The 26,489-nt window shown below is 34.8% G+C and overlaps 1 protein-coding gene across 3 annotated transcripts in view; it reads right to left on the bottom strand.

Annotated features, from left to right (window-relative positions):
- Positions 1 to 7,291: 7,291 nt before the first annotated feature.
- The window catches only part of IPO8 (importin 8), a 214,906-nt gene continuing 195,708 nt past the window's right edge, over positions 7,292 to 26,489 (bottom strand). For all 3 annotated transcript variants that reach the window (XM_069094877.1, XM_069094878.1, XM_069094879.1), the window contains 4 exons: positions 16,649 to 16,854; positions 12,146 to 12,352; positions 10,449 to 10,565; positions 7,292 to 9,386 (listed from right to left, as the gene is read on the bottom strand). In XM_069094877.1, coding sequence (XP_068950978.1) covers positions 9,295 to 9,386; positions 10,449 to 10,565; positions 12,146 to 12,352; positions 16,649 to 16,854 — 622 coding nt within the window. In that variant the 3' untranslated portion in view covers positions 7,292 to 9,294. The remainder of the gene's footprint in view (positions 9,387 to 10,448; positions 10,566 to 12,145; positions 12,353 to 16,648; positions 16,855 to 26,489) is intronic.

The raw sequence follows: 26,489 nt of genomic DNA, 5'->3' as shown, positions 1-26,489 counted from the left end.
CTCATAAAGTCACTAGCTTCCATTTGCTCCAGTATAATTCTGATGAATGATTCTCCTCAGTGATGCTTTTGAGATTCTTTTTCTATTTGGCAAATTTGGATTTTTAAGGCATTCTTCTCAGTGCCTTTTTGAGCCTCTTTTGCCATTTGAGTTAGTTTATTTTTTAAGGTGTTATTTTCCTCAGGCTGTTGACTCTCATTTCATAATTTTCTTGCATCATTCTCATTTCTTTTCCCAATTTTTCCTCTACTTCTCTTATTTGCTATTTAAGGTCCTCTATGACCTGTAACCAGCTTGTATTTTTCTTGGAAGCTTTTGGTATAGAGTGTAAAAGGACCAAGTGACCAGTCTGAAGGGTAATCACTCTTGCTTTAACCTGCAAGGGATGTTGATAGAAAGAATAGCAGATTGAGGAAGGAGGTGGTCAGAGGCAAATGAATTTTGAGGACAGAGGGAAAGGAGAGAGCAAGAAAGGTAAATAGTGGAAAAAAGCAATATGGAAAGAAATAAACAGTGTAATAATAACTATGAATGCGAATAGGATGAACTCAGCCATAAAAAAGGAAGCAGATAGCAGAGAGGATTAAAAAACAGAATCCTACAGTATATTGTTTATAAGAAATGTACTTGAAGCTGAGAGATACACACAAAGCGAAGGTAAAGGGCTGGAAGAGAATCTATTATGCTTCAACTAAAGTAAAAAAGTAGGTACTGAAATCACGATCTCAGACAAAGCAATAGAAAAAATAGATCTAATTAAAAGAAATAGGCAAGGAAACTACACTTTGCTAAAAGATACTCTAGACAATGAAGTAATATCAATACTCAACATATATGAACCAAATAGTATAGCATTAAAATTCTTAAAGGAAAACTTAAATGAGTTATAGGAGGAAATAGACTGTAAAACCATACTAGAGGGTGATCTCAATTTGCCCCTTTCAAAATGAGGTAAGTCTAATAAAAAAAATAAAGGAAAAAGAAGTAATTTAATAAAATTTTTTAAAAGTTAGATATCGGAGCAGCTAGGTGGCGCAGTGAATAGAGCACTGGCCCTGGGGTCAGGAGGACCTGAGTTCAAATCCATCTGCAGACATTTAACACTTACTAGCTATGTGACCTTGGGCAAGTCACTTAACCCCAACTGCCTACAAAAAAACTGCCTACAACTCCCCTACAAAAAAGAAAAAAAAAGTTAGATATGATAGAGGAAACTGGAGAAAACTGAATGGGAACAGAAAGAAATACACCTTTTTCTTAGCAGTACCTGACAATTATACAAAAACTGATGATGTACTTGGGCATTAAAAACCTGAAAATACAATGCAGAAAAACAGAAATTTTAGATGTATTCTTTACAGATCATGATGCAATAAAAATCACATTCAATAAAAAGCCATGGAAAGACAGATTAAAAGTTAATTGGAAGCTAAATAATCTACTATTAAATAGTGAATATATAAAAGAATAAATCACAGAAACATCAATTTTACTAAAGAGAAGGATGAAATTTTTTATTTCTAAATCCTTATAGCAAATAAAATAAAGAAGAGGTCAATGCATTGGAAAGGCAACTAAAAAACAAATAGAAAAAGAAATTTAAATTCCCCAAATTAGAAATCCTGAAAATCAAAGATGAGATTAATTAAATTGAAAGAAAACCACTGAATGAATAAATAAAACTAGAAGCTGGTTATGATAAAAACAATAAAATTTGTTTTAAAAAAGTCTGTAAAAAAGAAAACCAAATTACCAGTATCAAAAATGAAAAGGGGAGGGTGGAGCCAAAAGAAAAGGCAGAGAATTGCCTAAACTCTTATGCAAATGCCTCCAAGTGACTTTAGAACCCACAAAAGGATAGAGTGAGACAATTTTCTATCCCAAGATAAATTAGAAGTTTGGCAAGAAAGGTCTGTTGCACTGGGGTGAGAGTGGAGCTCAGACTAGCACAGGCCACACTCCAGCAAATTTGCTAAAGGCTTAGGGGGGAACTGAATCAGTGGCAGCAATGGTGGTTTCCAGACCTCTCAGCCCTGATCAGAAGGAGAATAAAGAGGTCCCTTTGCTGGTACTAAGGGCGTGACTCTGTTGCATTGCCCATGTCTGATCTGGGTCATAGTACTGGTCTCAGTTCCGGGGGGAAGAGGAGTACTAGCACACCAGACCTTGTGACTGCTGGGGTGTTCACAGTTCCAAAGTGGAAAAGAATAATTGTGGTGACTCACAGATCGGAGTACAGGCTAGGAGAATCGTAAACACAACTCTCTCTAAATCATATCACCTCAGAACCAAAAACTTACAAGTGCCCAGAATTATTGGTGAAAATAGCTGCACAAAAAGCTTGGGACAGAGCTCCCTCCAGTCTGGAAGCAGAGCACTAGTATAGAGTTTGAAGTCAAGAAATAGACTGGGAAAATGAGTGAACAAGCAAAAATAAGATGCGACCTATAGAAATTTACTATGGTGACAGGGAACATTAAAACACAAAAAAACATAAAGTCAAAAATGCTACATTCAAAGCCTCAAAGAAAACCATGAATTGATCTCAGGTCATGGAAGAGTTCAAAAAGGATTTTAAAAATCAAGGAAGAAAGGTAGAGGAAAAACTGGGAAGAGAAATGAGACTGATGCAAGAAAATCATGGAAAAGAAGTCAACAGCTTGGTAAAGGAAACACAAAAAAATACTGAAGGAAATAACACCTTAGAAAACAGAATAGGCCAAATAGTAAAAGAGGCTCAAAAATTCAATGAAGAGAAGAATGCCCTGAAAAGCAGAATTATACAAATGGAAAAAGAGGACCAAACAAAATTCACTGAAGAAAAAACTCCTTAAAAAGTAGAATTGGCCCAATGAAAAAGGAGGTATAAAAGCCGCCAGAAGAAAAGAATTCCTTAAAAAATAGAACTGGGCAAGGGAAAGCTAATGATGCCACGAGACATAAAGAAACAATAAAACAAAAATAAAAGAATGAAAAAAAATGGAAGAAAATATGAAACATCCAATTGGTAAAAAAAAAAAAAAAAACCTGACCTGGAAAAACAGATCCAGGAGAGAGAATTTAAGAATGATTGGACTACCTGACAGTTATCATTACAAAAGAAATCTTGACATCATGCTTCATAAAATTATCAAGGAAAACTGCCCTGATATCTTAGGACAAGAGGGTAAAACGCAAAATGAAAGAATTCACCAATTACTTCTTGAAAAAGACCCCAAAATGAAAACTCCCAGGAATATTATAGCTAAATTCCAGAGCTCTGAGGTCAAGGAGAAACTGCCAAACAAGCTGCTAAAAAAAAAAAAATTCAAATATCAGGGAGCCACAGTCAGGATAACATAAGATAACAGGATGCTACAATAAAGGATCTGAGGGCTTATCACCAATATCACCAAAAGGCAAAGGAAATAGTATTACAACCAAGAGTCACTTACCAGGTAAAGTTGAGCATAATTCTTCAGCAGAAAAACAAAGGATTTTAAAGCATTACTTTTAAGGGAAAAAAAAGAACTGAATAGAAAATTTGACCATCAAATAGAAGATTCAAGAGAAACATAAAAAAGTAAACAGGAATGAGAAATCATAAGGGATTCAATAAGGTTAAACTGTTTGCATTCCTACACAGGAAAATGATACCTATAACTCCTAAAAAAAATTAGTATTATTAGGGCAGTTAGAAGGAGTAGACACAGACAGAGAGTATGGGTTTGAGTTGAAAATGATAGGATCTTTTTAAAAAATGAAGGGGTGAGAAAGAAGAATGGCCTCGGAAAAAGGGGAAGGGAGCTGTAGAATGGGATAAATTACATCACATAAAAGTGACAAGGAAGAGCTTTTACTGTAGAAGAGGAAAAGTGGCACAGGAGAAATAAGGTAGAGGCAAATACATAGTGATCATAAGTGTAAAAAGAAACATTTCATAGCAGGTTTCTCTGATAAAGACCTCAATTCTTATATACATAGAAAACAGTTAAATTTATAAAATAAAAGTCATCTGTTAGTTGATAACTGGTCAAAGGATATGAGCAGGCAGTTTTCAGATGAAGAAATCAAAGCTATTCAGTCATATGAAAAAATTCTCTAAATCACAAATTAAAACAACTCTAAGGGTCCACCTCATACCTATCAGATTGACTAACATAAAAGAAAAAGAAAATGACAAACGTTGGAGGGGACTATGGGAAAACTGAGACAATAATGCAATACTGGTGGAGCTGTATTCTGATCTAATCATTATGGGGAGCAATTTGGGACTATTCCCAAAGGGCTATAAAAACATGCATACTCTTTAAACCATACCACTACTGTCTATATCCCAAAGAGATTTAAAAAAAAAAGGGAAAAAGATCTTCATGTACAAAAATATTTATAGATGACCAAGTGGAATTTATAACAGGAACGAAGGGCTGGTTCAATATTAGGAAAACTATTAGCATTATTTACTATATCAGTAACAAAACAAACAGAAGTCATGATTATCTCAATAGATGCAGAAAAAAAAAGCTTTCAAAATACAACTCACTCCTATTAAAAACACTAGAAAGCATAGGAATAAATGTAACTTTCCTGAAAATAATAAGTAGTATCTATCTAAAAGCATCACTAAGTGGGGCGGCTAAGTGGCACAATGAATATAGCACCAGCCCTGGAGTCAGGAAGACTTGAGTTCAAATCTAGACTCAGACACTTAACACTTACTAGCCGTGTGACCTTGGGCAAGTCACTTAACCCCAATTACCCTGCCCTACCCCCTCCAAAAGGCAAAAACAAAACAAAACAAAGCATTAGTAAGTGTGATCTATAATAAGGATAAACTAGAAGCCTTTCCAATATGATCAGGGATGAAAGTAAGGATGACCATTACCACCACTATTATTTAATATTGTCCTAGAAATGCTAGCTATAGCAATAAGAAAAAAAAGAAAGTGAAGGAATTAGAATAAGCAGAGGAAACAAAACTATCACTCTTTGCAAATGATATAATGATATACTTAGAGCATCAACTAAAATACCACTTGAAATAATTAACAACTTTAGCAAAGTTGCAGGATATAAAATAAACTATGTAAATCACCAGCATTTTTATATATTACTAACAAAGTCCAGTAGCAAGAGACAGAAAGATAAATGTCATTTAAAATAACTGTAGACAAATGTAAAATACTTGGGAGTCTACCTGCCAAGACAAACCCAGGAACTATATGAACACAACTACAAAATACTTTTTTTGGTAATAAAGTATACTAATAAAGTCAGATCTAAACAATGGGAAAAATATTAATTGTTCATGGGCAGGCTGAGCTAATACAATAAAAATGACAATTCTACCTAAATTTATTTACTTATTCAGTGCCATATCAATCAAACTACCAAAAATGATTTTATAGGATTAGAAAAAATTATGACAAAATTCATCTGGACAAAAAAAAAGGAAAAGAATATCAAGAGAATTAATGAAAAAAAAAATAGGACGATAGCGTAGGACTACCAGAACACAAACTGCATTGTAAAGCAGCAATCACCAAAATAATCTAGTATGGGCTAGGAAATACGTAGTGGATCAGTAGACTAAATTGGATACACAATACACAGCAGTAAATGACCATAGTGTTTGATATACCCAATGATTCAAGTTTTTGGGACAAGAACAGACTATCTGACAAAAAATGCTAGGAAAACTGGCAAAACAGTATAGACCAACATTTCACACCATATAGTAAGATAAGGGGAAAATGGGAATATGACTTAAAACATAAATGGTGACATCATAAGCAAACTAGGAGAGTATGGAATAGTTTACCTACCAAATCTATGGATATGGGAAGAATTTAGGACAAAACAAGAGATAGAGACGATTACAAGATGCAAAATGGATGATTTTGATTATATTAAATTTAAAATTTTTTACACAAACAAAACCAATGCAGCCAAGATTAGAAGGAAAGCAAAAAAACAGGGGATGAAAAATTTTACAGCAAGTGTCTCTGATAAACGATTCCTTTCTCAAATATATAGAGAACTGAGTCAAATTTATAAGAATACAATTCATTCCCAAATGATAAATGGGCAAAGGATATGAACAGGCAGTTTTCAGATAAAGAACTCAAAGTTATCTACAGTGGTTTTAAAAAATGCTCTAAATCAACACTGATTAGGGAAATGCAAATTAAAACAACTCTAAGGTACCACCAAACACCTATCAGATTGGCTAATAGAACAGAAAAGGAAAATGATAAATAATGGAGGTGAAGTGGGAAAATTGGGACACTAATATACTGGTGGTGGAACTGTGAACTGATCCAAACATTGTGAAGAGCAATTTGGAACTATGCCCAAAAGACTGTAAAACTGTGTAAAACCCTTTGACCTAGTAATAAGTCTGCATCTCAAAGAGATTTTTTTAAAAAGAGGAAAAGGATCTATTTGTACAAAAATATTTATGATGGCTCTTTTTGTGGTGGAAAAGAATTGGAAATTGAGGGGATACTCATCAGTTGGAGAACAGCTGAACATGTTGTGATATGTAATTATAATGGAATACCATTATGCTATAGGAAATGAGAAGCAGGATGTTTTCAGAAAAACCTGGACTTCCATGAACTGATGCAGAGTGAAGTGAGCAGAGCCAGAACGCTGCAAACAATAATAATAATATAATACAATGATCAACTGTGAATGACTTAGCTAGTCTCAGCAAATGATCCAAGACAATTCTAAAGGATGATGATGAAAAATGCTACCCACTAAAGAGAAAGGACTGATGGAACCTGAATGCAGATTGAAGCATATTATTTTTCACTTTTTCCCATGGATTATTTTTTTGGTTTGTGTTTTCTTTCATAACATGACCAATATGGAAACATGTTTTGCATGATTGTACATGTATAACCTCTCAAACTGCTTGATATGTCAGGGAAGGTTTAGGGAAGGGAGGGGAGGGAAAAAATCTGGAGCTTGACATTTTTTTTTTAGTGTTAAAAATTGTTTTTACATGCAATTGGAAAAAATAAAATATTCAAAAAATAAAATTTAGAAATGAGCTAATAATAATTGACCCTTTTACAATACTTTAAGTTTTACAGAACACTTTACATATTTTCTCATTTGAAGCTCACAGTATGTCTTTAACATAGGTATTTCAGTTATTATATTCATTTTTCAGATAAGTAAACTGAGGTTCTGATAGATTAAATGATATGCTTCTAGCTAGTGAGAGTCAGAAGTAGAATGGACTTGTGAGAACCTATGAAGATCACCTCACATTTAAGAAAATGATTCATGTAGAAAAATATTTCTGGTTATCAGCCTTCATTTTATTTTATAGTACATTCATAGGTTTCTGCATTTCCAAGGGCAATCAGATGACAGTGAATTTAGCAGTACTAGCATCTAAATTCCACAATTACCCTGGCTTCAAAAACAAGACAAAGTGATGCACATTCATACAATCTCCCTTTACCATAGTATAGACAAAATACAGCATAGGAAAATTCTGAAATCTCTTCCCTTTTTGATAATTTATGAAGTCATATTTATATTAAAAGAGAACTATATTATTGTAAGTAAGTAGAATGGGGGGAAGGAATCAAAACACAATAAGAAATCCTTAAAAATATCACTAGTGGAGTCCCCTTTTAAATGATATGAAATAATTTATGTTTATTTCTTGTGAGTAGAAACATTTTCTTTAATCCCTTGAAAAAAGAAGGGCTGAGGACAAAAGAGGGTCATTTAACTCTTTGTACACTGCCCTCAAGACATTTTTGTCGATGACTACAGAATAATAATAGATTAAAAAAACTAAAATGCCAAAAAAGTTGTATTTAAAAGTGACAGTAAAACAGAGGAAATACCCTTGATAACTGATGGGAAAGCAAATACTTCACACGGACAGAAAGAAAAACCCACCTTTTTGCACATAAAAGAACAACACAAGTAGAATTCAGATTGAGATGTTAAATTCTGAAAATAGTAGTCAAACAACAGTTTCCATTTCAGTGAATGAAAAAGTCTTCACAGTACTGTCCAGAACTAAATTGTGTTAGAAATAGAAAAATGTTCTGGTGTCTAATACATATAGAAAAACCACTATGGATATAAGGCCCACTTGTACTTTTTCTCTATAAGATACACATATGTTAGAACACAAGAATACAGTTGACCAATATAGACAACTCTAGAAAAATATTAATACACATAAACTAGGTTACAGAAAACTAGTTGACATCTGGGACCATATGGGGTAAAGAGGATTGAAAAAAGGAGATGTGAGAAAGGGAGAAACAGGAGAGAAAACTTAAATATTTTTCTGGCTTTTTTTTTTAGTTAAAAAGTTGTTCTAAAATTTTTTGGACCTCATAAGACAGCTGGAATGATAATGGGTTTTTAAAAAGAAATTCCTGATATCCAGAAGATATTATGCCCAAATGGCATACATTTCTTCTGGGATTTCAGTGTGCTTTAAATACAATTAATATAATTAAAATCACATGACTAATTATACACAGCTCCTTTACTGTTCACAACACCTGCTGATAGGTGTTATAACTTTCTGCCAATAAAATGTTGGGTCCTGAAACTACCAGGATAATTCTCAGACTGACTGTACCTAAAAGAAAAATCTTAACCTTTTGAAGCAGAAAAGGGTTGGGGAAAGAAGGGATGTAGAGGAAACTGTGTAACATTCTTCAAAAAGAAACATATGAACTTTTTCACAAATGAAACTTTTATCAGTGCCATGCATATTTTACAAGTCCTGAAGAAATTTCCCAGAGACTTCTCTGAGTAGGGCAGCAATTATGTTTTTGAAACCAGAGAGAATTACAACCAAACACCAAACAAATCCATGTAGTAAAATGTAGAACAGGAAAACATATGACCAAGTCTTACAGTTATATGCTTAAAAAACTGCAATGCACTCCATTTTTTTTTTTTTTGCAGGCAATCCATGTACAACAGAAGGCACTGTTATCCAGATATAAATCAACCAATTCTGCATGGCAAAAACCTGAGAAGTACAATTAGATTCAAACCCACCTTAGTCAATCATCCTTTGGAGTATATAGTTGGTTTTTTTAAGTCCAACATTTTTCTTTCTTAAAATTTCATACATTACTGTGGCTGTTTAAAATACTAGGAGCAGAGCAAGGAGATAAAAGTGCTGCTTAAGGAAACTGTTAGAGCAGGACACTTAAAAAGGAAAAACCCCCTCATTTCTTCCCCTAAACCCTCAAATGTCAATAACCACTGTGAAATAAAATCTAGTGATGAAATTCAGTCCTTGCATTTCTTTCTTCACTTGTTGCTAGGTACAGTCCCAAAGTTAAATGATGAAAGGATGCCTTTATTATCAAAGGTGAAGGCTCCTTGTTCAATCTTCTTTGTCTCTAGAATTGACCAAAAAAAAAGTAAAAAAAGAAAAAATAAAGTTGTAAAAATTGAATATAATCCCCAAATAGCCCCTCCTCTTTTTAAAAATATTTTTTTAATATTTTATTTTTTTCCAATTACATGGAACTCATGAGGACTTCAAATGTTCTGGTGGATTTGACCTCTTTTAAAAAAAAATCCTATGCCAAAAAAATCACCTATATAATACTTAACTTTGTAAAAAATATTTACTAAATGATGAGAAAAGTAAAAGCAAGTTTCAAGTTACATAAGATTTACTGTTTTTATTGCTATGAAGTATAGTATTAATAATGAACTATTGCCTAAATATTTTAGGAATCAATGATTTACAAAGTACTTTCCTTAAATGGCCAGTAAGGCACAACCATCATAAATGTCAACTAGATTCTAAGTTCTTATAAACGATTGCATATTACACTATCAAATTCATTACTAATACCACATATAACACCTAATACATATTTATTTGAATGAATATGATAATTTCCAAAAAACTTCTTATGATTAGATTAATAGATCTCTAATATCACTGAATAATTTAGTAAAGGAAGTACTTTTTTTTAGACTGCAAAAACAAGTATCCAAACTCTAAAGCCTAAGTTCCTAATTTTCTTTTATGTTCCAAATGTTGAATAAGCATGCCTGTAGCTGGATTATTGTGCTTTTTCATTATAAAATAGTTCCCTAAAATACTATTACCTTTTACTAACATTTTAGAATTATACTCTAATAATCTCCATACATATTTATTTTCCCAGTTCAAAAATCTACTTGTCAAGAAAAAACAAAAATTAAGCCCTAAGAACTAGCTCATATTCTTGCATAAGATCTTGCACTTAAAGTAATAAAAGTACTCTATCAACACATATATACTTCCAGAAATAACATGTTACCCTGTGTTAACCTTCAGAACATCTAGCTCAGATTCTATTTTATTCACAGAACAAAATACAAATTCTTTTTTCCAAATCAGAATCAATCAGTCCACCACCAATCCTCTCCTAATGTACACATTTAAAAATCATTAAACTACTTACCTGCAGCATTTCTCCGGTGTTCTGCCAATGTATAAATTTCCTGTAATGCTTTCTTCTGTTCTTCACTGAGTGGTGCTGTCAACAAATGGTACCAGGCAGCATCCCGTCGCTGCACATCTATGAAATGGGAGGAGGTAGGGAGAGAGAAGGGGAACCAGTCCCCAAACCAACATGATAAGTTATGTAACTGACAAATATTATTTCATGACTATAGCACCACAAGAAAATTATGATAAGAAATGTTCTAGAAAGTAGGTAAAAGGTGCTAAACAGCTATATGTTGATGGCATTCAGGAAAACAATAAACCAGTAAGTACTTTTTATATATCTAATCCATATCCAAATACAGAAGGGGATATAGGATAAGACTTTGCTTACTTACTTTTCCTCCCCTAACCCTATATTCCCCTTTGCTGGCTCTACTTCTTGCCTCTTAAATTGCAATGTTCCTCCAAGGTTTAGTACTTAGTCTTCTGTTTTTTTCTCTATTCTCTATTCTCACACTAAAACATCTTATGCTCAAAGCTTCAACCATAATCTCTACATAAAATAATTTGTAAATCTAAATTTCCACCCCAAATCTCATCTCATTGTCTCCAAATCTTTTTTCTACTTAGATGTTTTTACATTAACTCAAAACTCAATTTACCTACATTCAAATTCATCACCTTCACAATATGAGTTGTAGCCAATGAATTCTTTGATTCATGATAACATTACTCTCTCAATCACCTTCTCTCAAATAACTGGCATCATTTTCAACTTTCCCTTTTCTGATTTCACACCTAATTAAATACTACTCTTCCTCTGTAGTGTTTTTCATTTCACAGTTTAGTACCTGATTAAATCAATCAACAAGCATTTATTAAGTGCTTATTATGGGCCAGGTACTATGCTAAGTGCTGAGGCTACAAAGAAAAGCAAAAATATAGACCCTAGCCTGAAGGAGCTCACATTCTAATGGAGGAAACAATACACAAATAACTATGCACATAGAAGGTATATATAGTGTATATAGAAGGTAATCTTAGAGGAAAGGTACTAGCAATGAGGAGGACCAAGAAAGACCTCTTGTATCAGTTGGAATTCAAGGTAAATTTGGATGGAGGCCAGGAAATTGAAGGGGTAGAGATGAGAGAGAATATTCTAGGTATAAGGAATGGCCACAGAAAAGGCTGGGAGACAGAGTATGATATTTGAGGAGCAAGCAACCAGTAACATTGGAATTTGTAGTATACAGAAAAGCATTAAAAGACTGGAAAAGCAGGAGAGGGCAAGGTTGTGAAGGTTCTTAAATGCCAAATAAAGCATTTCATATTGGATCTTGGAGACAATAACGAGCCACTGGATATAATACTGAGTGAGATAGTCAGGCCAGAGTTTGAGTCAAGACCATGTGAGTATGGTTAAAAATTTCAATCCCCAGTAATTAAAAAAGAATCACTTTTTTACTATATGCCTTCAAAAATCCAATCCACTATAGTAAAATATTTATCTATAAAGTGTTTCATTTACATATAAATGAAAAGTTTTGAAAAGCTTTAAATTGTAAAAGAATCAAATGCTCTCTGACAACTTCAGCCTTAGTATAAATGTTCTATACAATGCTTACCATTTAATGGTAAACTATTCTTAAACATCTTCCAGAGAATCAAATTAAAATTAATACATATTATATTTTGCTAGTGAGGACATACTTAAAAGGGCCTGTGTGAAAAACTGATATTCATCCACACTATCTTCAACATCAAGTGGAGTGCTGAATCCTTCAAGAGCAGTTTCTTCCAAAACATCTTCATCCCAATCATCATCATCTTCTTCCTCATCTTCATCTCGTCCTTCATTATTCTCATGCATTGCTTGACTAGTTTCATTTGTGTCTTCCTCATCACTTGGAATTTCCTCTGTAAACCCATTTAGTATTTAAAACAAAGTTCGCCCAAAATAAATATGTAATATACTAAACAATCTGAATAATGATGACTGTAATAACAATAATTATTAACATTAATGTAATACTTTAACGTCTGCAAAGCATTTTATATATTATCTCATTTCAACCAAATAACAATTTCAATAAATCAAACCCAGGGAGTCCCTGTTCCATGAGGGCTTATGGTAAAAATAATAAAAACAATTTTCAAGGAATGGGAATGAGAACATCATATAGCTTGTTAAAACTGTACACAAGAAATTACATAATCTCTCAGTTAATTTAAAAAATAACTTTCCCCTCCTCCCCCAAATTGTCCAACAATTCCTAAATCAGTGATCTATCTAGTCTGATATTTTACTTTTAACCCTCTACTGCGTTCTCATACTGATTACTACAGGATTTCTTTTTAACAAGAGATTCTTTGATGAACTTCATTTGTCTTAAAAGAAACATGAAATGCTTGTGTTGTTCAGTTTAAAGAATTAAGTAATAATAACTACCATTTTTAACTGCATGCTATTTAATTACTAGCTAAGTTGTTCATGGACTGCCTGAAAATATTCAAATTAGGAGGTTACTACTACTACTAGAATGGTGAAAATATAAAAATGCAAAGAAAAAATGAAGTAGTTACCTTTGCGTGGGTTGAAAAGTTAAAAGCTGAATTGCATGTTACCATGGATTGGTTTCTGTTTTCAGTACCAGTCTGTTCCTAGCAGTTAGACCAGTACTGTAACTAATAGGAAAGCAGCACTTCAGTCTCAACCTTCCATAAGGTATATAAAATACATATATGCAGTAAATGAACAACATGGACTATTGAAAAAAAAAAAGCCCCACAATGAGAAAAAACCTGGAGATAACCCAAGTTTCAAATTACCAATTTTGAACCTAACTCTAAAAATACCACAGGGAAGTAAGTACTTATGATAATTAAGCAATTTAAGGGTAATTTTTGGTGTGAAGAAATCAACCAAAATAAGCTTGAGTAAAATAGTTAAAAATATGACATAGACACTAAAGAGTTTACAATCAATACCTTCAACTATTATTTATATTATCTAAGAATATAAAATTATGAAAAAGAAGTTTAGGGGTGGTTAGGTAGCACAGTGAATAGAGCACCAGCCCTGGAGCCAGGAAGACCTGAGTTCAAATCCAGCCTCAGACACTTAACACTTAGCCGTGTGACCTTGGGCAAGTCACTTAATCCCAACTGCCCTGCCTTCCCCCCTCCAAAAAAAGAAAGAAAAGAAGCTTAAAAGTTACAAGTTACACTGGTTGTAGACAAAGAGAAAATTGTAAAGAAGTTTAAAAAAATCAGATCCAGAGAACTGTATACTGTAGTAAAATTCTGTAGCTTATAATGGTTTGCAATATTACTAAACTCAAAATATACTTTAAAGTAAAAATACATGAATACAAAATGATTATATAAGCAGCTTGGGAAAACTAATGAATTAATAAGCATTTATTAAGCACCTACTCTATGTCAGGCATTGTGGTAGGTAATGGGAAACAACAAAAATGGAATACTTCTTGCCCTCAAGGAGTGTGCATTCTATCAGAGAATAAGACTTTTGAGGGGAAACAGACAGATAGAAAGATAGACAGATAGATACAAAGACTTTTTTTGCATATAGAAGGTAATCCAAAAGCCTTCTTTAGGGAGTGGTACTTGATTTGAGCTTAGAAGGGATCTAGGAATTCTAAAAAGGTGGTCATAAAAAAAAAAAAGGGAGCATTGGAGGCATGAGGGAAAGCCTGTGCAAAGGCACAGAGACAGACAGTAAACGAAATTGATTCAGTTACTTCTCACTTTCCATGATTTTCACAAAATGCGAATATAGTGGGGAAGGTGGGACAGGAAAAGTAGAAAGGGAGCTGAACACCTGTGGAGGGATACGTGTTGGGGTCAGGAACAGAGAAGAACAGAATGAGGAATATGTTGGGACAGGGCTAGCCACCTGGGAGCCTGGCTGGAGCCAAGAGGAAAGAGGATGAGGGTGGAGACATGTGGGGGCCAGGTACACATGATTGGTGAACAAGGCAAAGGTCTCTCCACACTGGAAGTCTCAAGGCAAACCCGGATCCAGAGGCTCTCTCTCTCCTCTGTTCTTCTGATTTCACATGGAGGGATTTTTTTTTAAGTTTTTTGCTTCTATGTTTGCTTGTTTTGGTGGGGAAAGGGGTAGTAGGAAACTACAGAGCACAGAGACAAAGGGAAGTAGCTAAGAAAAAAGACCACAGTACTACATAGTAAAGTGTCTGGTTTTTCGGAATGCTACTTTCTTTCTATATAAAGTCAAATTTACACAATGTGAATTTACATAAAGCAAGAGCTGTCTATATGAAGAATGGCAAATAGATTAGACTAGAATGTAGAATATATGAAAGGGAGACAAAATCATGCACAAAAGATAGGCTGTAATCCTACTATGAAGGTTTTATGCCAAGTGGAAAGTCTATTTTTGATCCTAAAAGTAATAGAAAGCTACAGGAGCTATTTGAGTAACATGGTTAGACCTACATTTGAGTAGTATTACTCTGGCACCTATGTGGAGGATGAATTCAAGAGTGCAATAAACAAAATACAGGTCTAGGTTTAAGATAAGGCCCTGACCCAGAATGGTGGCCATGTGACTGGAAAGATAGGGATAAATGTGAGAGATGTTGTGGAAGGACTTGGTAATGAATGGACATGAAGGGTGAAGGAAAGGTGATGATTACTCTAAGGTTGTGAAACTGGGTAGCTGGAAGACTGATGTACCCTCAAAAGAAATAAGGAATTTAGGAAGAGGGATAAATTTGGTATAAACAAACTAGATAAAATAGAGATGTGGTATTTTTGAGAGGTTATAGGTTAAACTATTAGCACACTAATTCTTGGAACTTAAAATAATTAAAAAGTTATACTCTGTTTTCTGGAATCACACTGATTATTCACAAACAGGAAAGAAAAGGAAGCAGGGCTCCTCCTAGTTCTTACCCCAAAGAGAAAGCTCCAGAAAACTAGGCTTTATGTGTGTGACAAAAAAGGCATCTTCATCCCCACTGAGTACAATGCTGCCATTATTTCTCTATCCTCTATGCAAGGGAAAGTTGTATCCAATATGGATAGGTCTTCTTATCTCCCACAAAAGAGGACATAATAAGAATAGAAGATCAAATCATTTTGGATAAATGTATCACTCTATGACAATTAGCATGAGATACATAATTTTTTTTAATGAGGAGGTTAGACTGGTTTCTAAAGTTTCTCTAAACTGTGAAATTCTGGGATTAAGTTCTACAGGAAAGTCAAAACACCATTAGCAGAGAGAAAGAAATATTCAGTTTTAGTAATAATGTGTGCCTTCAAATGTTTTCCTAGAAATGAATCCTAAAAAACTGATTCAGTAGTATAATCAGACTTGCTCTTTATCTTTTATACCTATAATGATCTGATTCTACAGATTCATGGTACTAATTAATCTTTTTTTAAATTTACTATATTCTCCCAAGTACTTATTCTAAATCATTATAATTTGATCTCAAATTCAAAATATATCGAGTATAATAATTTTAATGAGGCCCATTTTATCATCTGTGAAGATGAGTTAGTTAATATCCATTTTTAAAAAAACATGCATCTCTATAAACTGCCTTTTTGATGCTTTTGTTTTCAAAATAAGGATATGTTTCTTTAGTGGAAGCTGTCACCTCTAAGGATTATAGAGCAAAGGTCTAAAATGTGTTGGTCTCCTGTTATTTAGAAAAGGAACTGTTTTATTTCTCAATTATAAAAATTTCTGATAATTTAACAATATTCAATAACTATATTAATGAACTAGATATAAAAATAAATATAAGACTCAGTGAGTTACAATTAATGGCAAGAAAACCATTTGACTGATAACAAATATTCATGAGGGAAATTTACTGGATTAAAAGTAAGATTGGAAGAAAATTTATGTTCAGTTGAAATTTAATTATGGTAACAGGGTGAATTAGAGGAAATATGGAATGATAGCTAGAGAGCCAGCAGTGAACTCAGGAAGAACTGGATTCAAATTCTATCTTTGACCCATACTGGCTCTATGACCCTGGACAAGTTGCTTAACTTCTCAATGCCCTGCACAACAGTCTAAGACTCTAAGTCACAAAATAAGTAGTCAACACACATTGGTATAGGTGATTTTGTCACCAGTAGTTCCTGAATCCAAAAGTCCAGACCAAAAAACAAAAATGATGATTATCCTACAATATAGTCAAATGACTTTACCATTATCTTCTGCATCTGCCTTTTCATCTTTAGAATGATCTCTTTGGTCAGTAAGTTGTCTAGTGGTACAGACTTGTTTGAGGCCCAGGAAAAGGAAAAGGATTGAAGGAACAATTTGTCCAGCCACAGCATCTACTGCTGGAGGTCTGTTTTGTAACTCCAGTAAGATGCTCAGTCCTATTATACACATCTTCCGGTCATGATGCCTAAAAAGAAACAAAATGATGGCATTAGTAAGATGTAGAAAACAAAATAATTAAAAATGCTGTTAGGAAAAAAATTCATGAATGACAAAAAATGGCAAAGCTTTAAGGAATGCTTCACTTACCAAAAAAATGCTTTATATTACATAACAGATATATGTTGTTCCTTACAAATGTAAGGAAATGTAATTTGAATTACAAATGTAATTCAACGTTCTGAAAATTGTGTTATATCTTTGATGCACTATAAGAGTTCACTATTTGCAGCAAATTTGTATCGAATCTTTTAATAAAATTAATACTCAATTCATAAATAATTTATATGTTTGTATTTTGGCATAGCAGATCATCTAAAAGTAAGCATACCTGTATTTGATACAATAAATTTTTTTTTTTTTTTTAGCAATCGGGTTTAAGTAACTTGCTCAAGGTTACAGAGCCAGTTATTTCTGGGTGTGGTGCTGAGTATCTGAGCCCAGATTTGATCCAGGTCATCCCAACACTGGAGCCGGTGCTCTTACTCACTGAGCCACCTGGCCACCCCTAAGCAATTGGGGTTAAGTAACTTGCTCAAGGTTACACGGCCAGGTGTTTCTGGGTGGGTGCTAAGTGTCTGAGCCCAGGATTCGATCTCCAGGTCTTTCTCAACACTGGAGCCGGTGCTCTTACTCGCTGTGCTACCTGGCCGCCCCTACAATAAAATTTCTAGTACAATAGAAAGATATTGAGATAGTGTGCTGAAATTTCTTAAAATATGACTGACCTACATATAACCCAATCACACCCCTGATATGCATTTAATCGAAACACCAAAAACAGTCTCTTGGTGGTAATATGGTACTAAACCTTCTAAATAGCCTAGAGTAAATATGAATTATTTGCCATTCTAAAAATAAAAAATTTAGCCCTGACAAAACAGTCATACAAAAACACAAAATGGGGTGGCGAGGTGGTGCATTGAGTAAAGCGCTGGCTCCAGAGTCAGGAGGACCTGAGTTCAGTTCCGGCCTCAGACACTTAACACCCACACACAAAAAAAAAACTAGCCGTGTAACCTTGGGCAAGTTACTTAACCCCAACTGCTCTCCAAAAAACAAAAAAAACAAATTATATGGTTGAAATTTTTAATGGAATTGGTATAAAACTATCAAAGACTAAAGACGTACAAAATCAAAATGATGCTGCTTATGGGGACAAGATAGAATTGAACCTGTGCTTCTATTGTTATAACCCCAGGGGAGTGAACTTCCCTTAATCAATGCAGATTAACAACTCTTCTGCAATTGACAGTGGATTAGAATACAGAGACATTAAGTGATTTGTCCAAGGTCACAAATCCAGTATGTGTCAAAAGCTGAGGGCCATTGCCAGTCATCCTGACCTATTACTTGCCACTGGATTCTGATGACCCTGAAAGAGAGAGTAGGGCTGATGACTGCACAGCTCTGCCTCACTTAAATCCTATTCACTTTAAGGGCAGGAAAATTTTTTAAAATGTTTAAAGGGGAAAACAGGAGTGGCAGCTTCAAAAGGGAAAAATAAAATATAACAGCTAATTAACTGAATATTAAAAGCTTCCTTTATTATTCAATTTAACAACTTATATTTATTAAATATCTACTATGTACCAGGCACTGATCAAAGTACCAGGAATCCAAGAACAAAGAAGGAAACAATGCTTACTCAAGTGGAAGCTAATGATGATATAAGACACCAATCAAAGTCAAAAAATGAAAAACAGAAGATAATGTGAAACATCTCATTAGAAAAACAACTGATCTGGAGAACAGATAGAGAGGAAATAAAATAATAGTTGGACTACCTGAAAGTTACAATCAAAAAAAGAATCTTTATACAATATTACAAGAAATGACTAAAGAAAATTGCTCTGAAGTTCTAGAACAAGGAAGTAAAGTAGAAATAGAAAAAAAATCCATCAATATCACCAGCGGAAAGAGATCCCATGAGGAAAACTTACAGGAATATAATAGTCAACTTTCAAAGCTTCTAGATTAAGGACAAAATATTATAAGCAACAAGAAAAGAAAAACAATTTAAATACTGTGGAGCTATAATCAGGATCACACAATATTAAATTTAAATATTTTTAGTTTTCAACATTCATTTCCACAAGATTTTGAGTTCCAAATTTTCTCCCCTTCTCTCCCCTACCCCCCACCCCAAGATGGCAAGCATACTGATTACCCCTTCCCCCATTCTGCCCTCTTTTATATCCCCCCCTTAGGCACTTTCCCCCTTACTTTCTTGTAGGCAAGATGGATTTCTATACTCTATTGCCTGTATATCTTATTTCATGGTTATATGTAGAAACAGATTTTTAACATTTGTTTTTAAAACTTTGAGTTCCAGATTCTCTCCCTTCTTCTCTTCTCACCCACCTCTACTGAAAAGACAAAGCATTCAATATAGGTTATACATGTGTAGACATGCAAAACATTTCCACAGTAGTCATATTGTTAAAGACTATCCCACCCCCACTCCCCATTTATTCTATTTTCTCCTTTTGACCCTGTACCTTTTCAAAAGTGTTTGCTTCTGACTACCACCTCTCCCAATCTTCCCTCCCTTCCATCATCCTCCTATCTTATCCCCTTACCCCTTACTTTCCTGTAAGATACCCAATGAGAATAAGATTGACTCATTTCCTTTCAGCTCCCTGTTCTTCCCCTCCATTGTAACAGTATTCTCTTGCCTCTTTTATGTGAGATAATTTACCCTATCCTATCTCTCCCTTTCTCCTCCCAATATATTCCTCTCTCCCCTCTTGTCCTTATGATTGTTCCTTATGATCCTTCTTTCCTGTTTACCTTTTCATGCCTCTCTTGATTCTTGTATTTGTAAGTCAAATTTTCTGTTCAGATCTGGTCTTTTCATCAAGAATGCTTGAAAGTTCTCTATTTCTTTGAATATCCATATTTTCCCCTGAAGTATTATACTTATTTTTGATGGGTAGATGATTCTTGGTTTTAATCCTGGCTCCAGAATATCATAATCCAAGTCCTCCAATCCCTTAATGTAGAAGCTTCTAGATCTTGTGTTATCCTGATTGCATTTCCACAATACTCAAACTGTTTCTTCTTAACTGCTTGTAATATTTTCTACTTGACCTGGGAACTCTGAAATTTGGCTATAATATCCCTAGGAGTTTTCTTTTGGGGATCTTTTTCAAGAGGCAATAAGTGAATTCTTTCAATTTCTATTTTACCCTCCAGTTCTAAAATATTAGGGCAGTTTTCCTTGATAACTTCTTGAAAGATAATGTGTAGGCTCTTTTCTTGATCATGGCTTTTAGGGAGTCCAATAATTTTTCAATTATCTCTCCTGGATCTATTTTCCAGGTCAGTGATTTTTCCAATGAGATATTTCACTTTGTCTTCTATTTTTTCATTCTTTTGGATCTGTTTAATAATATTCTTGATTTCTTATGATGTCATTAGCTTCCATTTGCTCCAATCTATTTGAAGGAATTATTTTCTTCAGTGAGCTTTTGAACTTCCTTTTCCATCTGGCCAAAAATGCTTTTTAAGGCATTCGTCTTCTCACTGAATTTTTGGACCTTTGTTACCATTTGAATTAGTCTATTTTTTAAGGTGTTATGTTCTTCAGTATTTTGGGAGTCTCCTTTAGCAAGCTGTTGATTTATTTTTAATGATTTTCTTGCATCACTCTCATTTGTCTTCCAAATTTTTCCTCAACTTATCTTACTTGATTTTCAAAATCCTTTTTGAGCTCCTCCATGGCCTGTGACCAATCCATATTTTTCCTGGAGACTTTTGATGTAGGAGTTTTGCTGCTGTTGCTTTCTTCTGGTTCTATGTTTTGATATTCTTTGTCATCAAAGAAGGATTCTATAATCCAATTTTTTTGGTGTGTGTTTTTGCTCATTTTCCCAGCCAATTATTTGACTTTTGAGCTCTTTGCCATGGTAGAACTCTGCTTCCAGGGTGGAGAGTGCTGTCCCAAATTTCTGGGGTTTTGTGCAGCTGTTGTCAGAACTCGTACCTGTCTCAGAACTGTGAGGGAGGACTCCCCCTCCAAAGTCTCCAGAAAGTCTGCCATGCCAGTGCTCCTCTTCACCCTAGGACCACCACCCAAGACTGCGACCCAGATCCAAGAAGGGAAGAGCAAGAGAATCCTGCCTCAGCACCAGCAAAGAGATTCCTGCAATTGCCCTCTGATCAGCCACTTGGTCCACCCACCATCTGTGTGCCTGGAGCTACGAAAGCAGCCCCTGTTGCTGTTGCTGCTGCTGCTTCTGCTGCAGCTGACACCTTGGGGACAGAGGCCAGATGATGCTGTTCTCTCACCCATGTCCAACAGTTTCCCCACTGACCTTTTAATTTGTCTCTGGCATTTATGGGTGGAGAAGTCTGAAAACTGCCATAGCTGCCAGTGATTCAATTCCCTGACGTCTACTCCAGCCTGGTCTGTGCTGGCACAGCCCATGTGGAACTGTGCTCTGCTTTTGGCCCAGATGTGATAAACCCTTCCTGCCAGCCTGCCAGGCTGTCTTCAGAGGGAGATTTGTTTCACTCTGTCATTTTGTGAGTTCTTTAGCTCTAAAATGTGTTCAGAGTAATTTTTTACAGGTATTGGGAGGTAATGGGGGACAAGCTCAAGCAAGTTCCTGCTTTTACTCTACCATGTTGGCTCTGCCCCCAATATTATTATTATTTTTTTAAACTTTAATTTTAAACTCAAGGGCCAGAATAGAAATATAGAATAGAGAAAAGAAAAAAAAACATATCAGAAACTTAAATATTGGAACTTGAATACAAAGAAAGGAAAAAAAGCCTGTAATGTGCATAGCTGAATAAGAAAGGATTCAAAATACATAACAATAGATTTTCATTTCAAGAAAGTCTGTATGATAATAACACACATTGTATTAAGAATTGTTTATCTTTTCTTTGTTTCCTTGTGAGTTTTCTTTTGTTCTCTGCGGTGCACTTTTTACTTTGTTCTTTTTTTTTTTTAAAGCAATCAGGGTTAAGTAACTTGCTCAAGGTTACACAGCCAGTTATTTCTGGGTGTGATGCTAAGTATCTGAGCCTGGATTTGATCCCCAGGTCATCCTGACACTGGAACCATTGCTCTTACTTGCTGAGCCACCTGGCTGCCCCTAAGCAATTGGGGTTAAGTAACTTGCTCAAGGTTACACGGCCAGGTGTTTCTGGGTGGGTGCTAAGTGTCTGAGTCCGGGATTCGATCTCCAGGTCTTCTCAAGACTGTAGCCAGTGCTCTTACTCACTGTGCTACCTGGCCGCCCCATGACCTTCAATTCTTTAATGTCTCTGCTGCTAGGTCTTCTGTGATTCCAATTGTGGCACCATCATATTTAAATTGTTTTAATCTTGATGCTTTTAATATCTTTTTTTTTGGCTTTTTGGGGGGCAATTGGGGTTAAGTGACTTGCCCAAAGTCACACAGCTAGTAAGTGTGTCAAGTGCCTGAGGCCAGATTTGAACTCAGTCCTCCTGACTCCAGGGCCAGTGCTCTATTCACTGCCCCACCTAGCCACCCTAAATGCTTTTAATATCTTATCCTTGAAGTGGGAGGTTTCAAAATTTGACTATGATATTCCTATGAGATTTCCTCATAGGATCTCTTGAATGGTGATCAATGGATTTTTTCTATTTCTACTTTCCCTCCTTGTTCTAATGGTTCAGGACAATTTTCTTTAATTATTTCTTGTATTAATGTATCTAGCCTCTTTTTTTGATCATAACTTTCAGTTACTTCAATTATTTTTATATTTTCTCTCCTTGATCTATTCTCCAAATGTTGTTTTTCTTAGAAGATGTTTCACTTTTTCTTCTATTTTTTCATTATTCATGTTTTGTTTAGTTTTTCTTTTATCTCTTATAATTTTGCTGGCTTCACTTTGCCTAATTCTAATTTTCAAGGTGTCATTTTCTTCCTTAAGATTATGTATCTCCTTTTCTAATTGGTCGACTTTCCTTTCATACCCTTCTTGTTTTTCTTGGATTATTCTTATTTTCTTTTTTAGTTTTTCCTCCATCTTTGTCTTTTGAGTTTTAAAGTCTTTTTAAAGATTTTCTATGAATTCTTTTGGGGCAGGTGACCATTTGACATTACTCTTTGGGGGTTTCTTTACTTCAATATTCTCCTCTGAAGATGATCCCCGGTCATATCTATTCCCATAATAGCTTTCTATGGGTGGATTCTTTCTCCTTTGCCTGTGCATTTTTTGCAGTAATACCTTAATTTTTGTAATCACTTCTAGCCCTGGGGTATGGGAAATGGTGCCTCTTGCCCCAGATCTTCAGTTCTCCCTGCTATCCCAGAACCAAAGCCAATCCTCAAACCTACTTTAAATGCCCCACTACTTCTGGACTCACTGGGTGTGTCCTTCTTGTCCCTGCTGCTCTTTGAAGCACAGCTGGTCTGGCATTCCTTGTCAGCAGAGGTTCCCTCAATCTTCCCAGGCTCAAACGCCCAACTCCCCACACTAACCAGGGGTAAAAGTTCCTATACCTGGGGCCCATGCAGTCTCTCAAACCAACTAACTCCAGGATTTGCAACTTGTTGTTAAAATGCAACCTAGTCTGGAGGTGTTTACTCTTTATAGGAACCAAACCTCATACAGGGATTTTTCTTCTGATTTTCTCAAATTGTCCCAGGAAGACCTGGGTGGTACCCCAATTCTTATTTACCTCCACCCACACTTTGTTTGCCCTAAGGTGGTATTTTAACACTTTTGTGGGGGAAAATCTTGAGAGCTTGGAATTTTCTGACCTACTCCACCATTTTCCCATAATCCCCTCCTAAAACACTATATTTCAAAGAGCAAAAAAGCTGGGGCTACAACCAAGAATAATGATAAGTATAATCCTGAATGGGAAAAAATAGACATTTAACAAACTGAAATACTATCAGGTATTTCTGACAAGATCAGAACTTAGTGGAAAATTCAACATATACAATCCAGGAGAAATACAAGGTAAACATTAAAGACCAACTATAAGGGACTCAATAAGGTCAAACTTATTTTTAAAAACCTGTTACATGTGAAAATGTCATCAATACTACCATCACACTCATCATTATGTGGGTAGTTTGGGAAAAAAAAAGGTTTAAGCTGAGCTGATGGGCTGATTCTAAAAAACAAAAGTGGGGGAGAGTTAAAAAAGGAACACACAAATGCCTCATACAAATGAGGCATGTAAGGAAGAAATGATACAGAAGAAACAAGTGGAGAACTTGCAGTGCTGGAAACTTACTCGCAAAGGAAAGAGTTAAAGAGGGAACAACATATACACCTAAAAGGGTACAAAATTCTAAATTTATAAAAAAGTTAAACTTTTTATTTTATTATAAGAAAAATACATTTAGAAAGGTATATAGATTAAGAATTAGGAAGGTGGTTAGCTAGGTAGCACAGTGAATAAAGCACTGGCCTAGGAGTCACGAGGACCTGAGTTCAAATCTGGTCTCAGACACTTAACACAAAACTAGCTGCGTGACCTGGGGCAAGTCACTTAACCCCAACTGTCCTACCTTCCCCCCACCAAAAAAGCAAAAAAAAAAAAAAGAATTAGGAAGGTAGGAGAGAAGATAAGGGAGGGGCTCTTAGAGGAGTAGTTAGATTAAGGTTGTAGATGTAAGAGGATAAGGGATGAACTCTTAAATAGGTGGGTAGAATGAGGAACAGGAAGGCAAGGCAGTGGTTAGAAGTAAATCAGAAGTGTGATGAGGGATAGGGTATGGGCAAGAAGGATAGGAGAAAAAACATAATGGAGGGATATATATATACAACTAGTAATTATAACTTTGAATGTGAATGGGATGAATTTTCCCATAAAATGGAAATGGGCAGCAGAACAGATTAAAAATCTGAATTCAACAATATTTTGCTTACAAGAAACATATTTAAAAATGAGAGATACACACAGAGTTAAAATAAAGGGCTGGAGTAGAATTTATTATGCTGGCTGATTAAAAAAAAGCAGGGGTAGCAATCATGATTTCAGACAAAGTTAAAGCTAAAACAGATTTAATTAAAAGACAAAAACATAGCTACTAGAGAAATGATTTGGTTAACTACACATGTACAACCTATATTGAATTGCTTATCTTCTTAGTAGGGGTGGGTGAGGAGGGAAGAAGGGAAAAAATCTGGAACTCAAAAGTTTTAAAAACAAATGTTTAATTTTATATGCAACTGGGAAATAAGATATACAGGTACTGGGGTACAGAAACCCATCTTGCCCTACTAGAAGGTTAGGGGAGTGATGGGGGAGAATACAAGAGAGAACAGATTAGGAGAAGGGGTATTCAGTAGGCTTGCTATTTTGGGGTGGGGGTAGGGGAAGGACAGGGAGAAAAAATTTGTAACTCAAAATCTTGTGGAAATGAATGTTGAAAACTAAAAATAAATAAATAAATATTTTTTTGAAGAAGACAAAAACACCAATATTATTCAATATTGTTTTGGACCATTTAAAATAACTATTTACTGGATAAAATTCCTGAAAATATACTTGCCAAAACAGACCCAGGAATTATATGAACATAATTATAAAACACTTTTTATATAAGTAAAGTCAGATTTAAATAACTGGAGAAATATTAGTTTTTTGTGGGTAGGCAAAGCCAATATAATAAAAAATGACATTTTTACCTAAACTAATTTATTTATTCAATGCCATCCCCACTAAATTACAAAAGATTATTTTACTGAGTTAGGAAAAAAATTCATTTGGAAGAACAAAAGGTCAAGAATTACAAAGAAACTAATAAAAATGTAATGGAAGGAAATACAAGACCTCAAACTATATTATACAGCAGTAAATACCAAAACTATCTTGTACTGGCTAAGAAATAGAAAGGTAGATCAGTGGAACTGAGTAAGTATACAATACACAGTAGTAAAGGATTATAGTAACCTTGTGTTTGACAAATGTAAAATTTAAGCTTTTGGGATAAGAATTAATTATTGGGTAAAAAAAATTGTTGGGAAAAAGCTAGACAGCAGTCCAGCAGAAATTGGCCACAGACCAATATTTCAAACCAGGTACCAAGCGAAAGTCAAAACGGGTGCATGACCTAGATATAAAGGGAGATATCACAAGAAAACTGCAAGAACATGGAACATAGTACTATCATATTCATGGATAGTAGAACAATTTGTAAAGAAACAAGAAACAGAGAGCACTATGATAGTAATAAAATGGATAATTCTGATTACGTTAAGTTAAAAAGTTCTTGTACAAATAAAACCAATGTGGCTAAGATCAGGAGGAAAGCCGAAAAATGGGGGAGAGATGGATTTCATAAACAATCTCTCAGATAAAGGTCTCATTTCTCAAGTATATAAAGAACTTTGTCAAATTTATAAAAATGTGAGTCATTCCTTAACTGATAAGTGATCAAAGGATATAAACAGGAAGTTTTAAAATAAGAAATAAAAACTATAGAGGTGGCTAGGTGGCACAGTAATAGAACACTGGCCCTGGAGTCAGGAGGACCTGAATTCAAATCTGACCTCAGACACTTAACACTTACTAGCGTGACCTTGGGCAAGTCACTTAAACCCAACTGCCACTCCAGGAAGGAAGGAAGGAAGGAAGGAAGGAAGGAAGGAAGGAAGGAAG

The sequence above is a fragment of the Petaurus breviceps genome, unplaced genomic scaffold (genome assembly GCF_028583685.1).
Source record: "Petaurus breviceps papuanus isolate PSGF00001 unplaced genomic scaffold, PetGlider_PUasm1.0 221, whole genome shotgun sequence".
Taxonomy (NCBI): Eukaryota; Metazoa; Chordata; class Mammalia; order Diprotodontia; family Petauridae; genus Petaurus; species Petaurus breviceps.
Note: the sequence above shows the minus strand (reverse complement) of the source record. Positions and strands in the feature narration are given on the sequence as shown.